Here is a 3,930-nt window from a genome sequence, read left to right on the forward strand (position 1 = left end):
TGAACGACACTCGGATGATAACTTGGAAAATTATGACGATCGAAAGAAAATTTTGTCCATTTAAGCGAATTCAATTGAAATTCACTCACATGACGATCCTTTAATGTTCGTTCATTTATTTTTTTCGAAAATTTTACACTGGGATCGACTTCAATTGAATGTATAGAATTTATGAGAAGAGAGAGAGAGAGAGAGAGAGAAAAAAAAAATAAAAGAGTTTAATGAAACTATAGTTTTTAAATATCGTATCGACAAATTGGAAAATGACGCGTTTATATAGAATCGAATATTGTATATCTCTCGTGTATTTACCACCTCGTTAAATATACTCTGGCGTGCGAAACGTTATCTTTCTGAAACATTGAAGCCAAATCCAATAAACCAGAAATAAAATTTTTCGCTCGATTCATTTGTTTTAAAATAAATACGAATTAATTTTATGACTTTTCCTACGGGCGAAAAATTGTCACCCGTTATTACACAATTGAACGCTTGAATCTTGTGAAACTGCTTGATTGATTAAGCGATATAATTTGATTAGAGAGAATATAAAATTTAATGGCGTAAAAATTTTATTAGTTTAGTTTGAAATTTAGGCGATCGATATCTTAAGCTAGATCTAATTTATAATCTAATCCTTACTAATTCACGCTAATCTATACTTAACTCCCCCATTATATTCTAAATTAGATTAACTTCAACTTGGACACCTTTCAAATTATATCAACTTATAAATATAATTTTAAATTTTATAAACTCATAACAAAACGCAATTTTTAATTTTAAAAAAAATTATATAAGAAGAAGAAAGATTTGAAAATTTGCCTAAACAATATTCTGTTCACGTAATAGATCTTATTCATCGTATTTTTTGCTATCCACTTCTGCTATTTTTCTACAGTTACGTGATCACGAGCAATATTAGAAAACTATATCATAGCGCTAAGTACTAGTTAAGTTTGATCTAATCTATTCTTGATTCACACTTAACCCAAATCCAACAAACGTTATCACTTTTAAACCACCCTCGAACACGAAAAAGGAATTGCATTCATTGATGATTAAATAAAAATGCAAAAGAAAAGAATAAAATATTGTATGCAGGGAAACTCACTCTTTTTCACACGAACAATCGTTTCAATTAGAGACACAATATAGTTAACAATAATGTATACTTATTTTACAGACATTTGTCATACAATTCAGAGAAAATAAGACAAAAGAAGAGTAGGCATTATCATAACTCGTCCTAACTACCTTTCTCTCCCTCCCTCTCTCTCTCTCTCTATTTCTCACTCTTTTTCTTTGTACATACATACATGTTTGAGTCATTCGTATCTACACGTATAACTTGACAAAGAATGCAACCACGAAAGCGAAATGCACACGCGTATATAACAGTGGAACGCGCAGACAAATGTCGATGGCGAGCAACAAGTGTCGAGGAGGTCTTTACTTTCTGACAATGAGCACAAAATCTGGCTGACTTGAATACGCGAACACAAGCGAGCAAGAGGAAAAGGAGGAGAGAGTACGTCGCCAAAGGTTCTACGTTCACAATTAGCAATCACGCAAATTCGGCTGCTCCCCTTTCATTCATTCCCCATTCTTTTCTATTCCATCTCGTGTATATATATATATATATATATATATATATATACATATACATTCACTGTGCAAAATTGTATTGTGTGCATTTACTTACTATACGTATTTATTATTGTCGGCGTGTAATCGTGGAATTTTAATTCAAAGTTTGTTGCGCCACGTTCGCGGAAACGTGTGTCACGCGAAACAAGCATGAATCAACATGCAACGATCGTAATTGATAATTGGCCGAGAAAAGTGGTGTTTGGTTAATGAACGATTACGATAAGTGTCGCGCGCGATGGAATTTTCGGCCATTTCTTTCGTGCCTTCGTCGCATTTGCCAAGGGACCTCGATCCCTATCAGATCAGATCGTATCGCGCTTCTCCGTTCTGGTGACTAACATGAGAACCTGCGAAATTGAATTAATTTACCTGAGTGCGACTGGTAATTAGTCGAACGTTCTTGCGAGGAATTTTATAATTGGATTAATATGATTTTAAGAAAATATTTTAAAAATTTTACAAATTTTGATGGACGATTAATAAATTATAAATTACGTTACAATTTTTTTGTACCTTTTGAAGTCTTATAAGATAGTTATTTTACGTAACGTTGTCTTTATTATTTTTTTTTTTTTGGTTAATTAATTTCTTGACGTGTACTTCCTTCGCGTATCGTGGAACTCAATTATTCTGCTCGTTTGTTAACTGAAATTAAAAGTAAGATTAACAATGAACAAATGAAAAAAACCAACTCTTCTAATTCCAATTATACTCGATCGTTATTATTCAGGATCAGCTGTGCGAACTTTTGTAGATCAAGCCTTCTATTCGAGTAGAAACGGTTTCATTCAGAGGTCATTTCACATTTCATTTAGCGGAAGATTCCTTGGCCCCCGTAAAATTACACGGAACCTTTATTCGATAAGTTTTTCACATTTCATTTCACGCAAGATTCATTCGGCCCTCGTAAAGTTACCTCCGCGGGTAAGACCTACTACCCGATATTCCTCTCCCCTTTCGCATCCCATTCGTAGTTACACCGTTGTTGTCAAGTTCCACGAAACTCGCGCGAGACAAGCGTTCGATAATTACGTCGCATCTCGCCGCCAATCTCCCTCGAGATGATCAAACGTGATCATCGTGCGATCGTGTAACGTCATGTAGGTATATATATTTTGTTTCAAAACAAAAATCAAATTGCGTATAACGTAATAACACTCTGCGTGTGTAATAATGTATCGATTTTGATCGATATTTTGTCACATTTTTTTTATTTAATAAGAATTATTTTTTTAGCGTCGTATTTCTACGACATATAGAAGGGTATTTATAAAACAGAGACTAGAATTAGTATTTTTATTACATATTATATAATTGAAATAATATGTTGATAAAAGTAATAATATATGAAAAATTGGTAAGGAATTAAAAATTTATGGAATTTTCTCGCGACATCTTCCCTTTATGAAGTCATAATTGGGAGGACATCTGACGGGAACTGTAATGAGTTGTCTGTTCGTTATATTAAAATTTTCAGTTAATTCTAATTCTGGTTTTTCCGTAGTTGTTGTGTAAATTGGTGGGTCGAAAATATGAAAATTAGGAATCTTTACGTTTTCCTTCACTTTTTTGAACGCTTCATGGATCTTTTGTAGAAAAGTAGGCTGCTCGGTTGTGGTTGTGTCTGTGAACTGTCCCTGGGAAAGACACGTCAACACAACAAGCATAAAGAAGCAAAGATGGAGAATATAAACTTGAAATCTCATCTTTGTGATATCACCACGAGAACCTTGACATAGAAATATTTGTGTTTGTTTATTCGTGAAACATCCAATATTATAATCTGTAATCTGAATATAGATTACCTTTTCAATTTGAAAAAATTGAAGATCCTTTTCTTATATCTCAACCTCTTTTTCTCAATATATCAAATTAAAATTGCCAATCACTTTTTAAGGAAACCTGTATAATAGAATATGAAATTTACAAATTTGCACAACCCATAATCTTCTACACAAGATAAATGTGAGATAATTGCAGGATAAATAATTAATAAAAAAAATAATTAATCACTTCTTTTGCAAAAAGAATTCACATAAACCGTTTATCCTTTTGACAACATTTTCTTAACAAACTTTCCACTAAATATATCTCTGTACGCTAAATTTATCTTCACAATTGATATTCAAATATATAAAATCATTCACAGTTATATTCGAATTTGCTTCCAAAAAATTCTCTCAAATTTCACTTTTCACCGTCTATGAAACAATCTACAATATACATATTATAATATATAAATCAAAAAAAAAAAAAAAAAAAAAAAAAAAAAAAAAA

General features: G+C 32.0%; 1 protein-coding gene and 1 long non-coding RNA gene across 2 annotated transcripts in view; both read right to left on the reverse strand.

Annotated features, from left to right (window-relative positions):
- Positions 1–959: 959 nt before the first annotated feature.
- On the reverse strand, positions 960–2,067 carry LOC116186156. The gene is made up of 2 exons (XR_004151109.1): positions 1,316–2,067; positions 960–1,285 (listed from the first exon to the last, which is right to left on the reverse strand). It is a non-coding gene; the product is annotated as an uncharacterized LOC116186156 (long non-coding RNA).
- A 933-nt stretch (positions 2,068–3,000) lies between these two features.
- LOC102674043 overlaps positions 3,001–3,930 on the reverse strand; it is a 2,840-nt gene continuing 1,910 nt past the window's right edge. The window contains exons 2-3 of the mRNA XM_006620083.2: positions 3,459–3,555; positions 3,001–3,382 (exon numbers count right to left, since the gene is read on the reverse strand). Of these exons, the coding sequence (XP_006620146.1) occupies positions 3,027–3,359 (333 nt within the window). The 5' untranslated portion in view covers positions 3,360–3,382; positions 3,459–3,555 and the 3' untranslated portion in view covers positions 3,001–3,026. The remainder of the gene's footprint in view (positions 3,383–3,458; positions 3,556–3,930) is intronic.

The sequence above is a fragment of the Apis dorsata genome, unplaced genomic scaffold (assembly GCF_000469605.1).
Source record: "Apis dorsata unplaced genomic scaffold, Apis dorsata 1.3 scaffold_473, whole genome shotgun sequence".
In the NCBI taxonomy this organism is placed as follows: domain Eukaryota; kingdom Metazoa; phylum Arthropoda; class Insecta; order Hymenoptera; family Apidae; genus Apis; species Apis dorsata.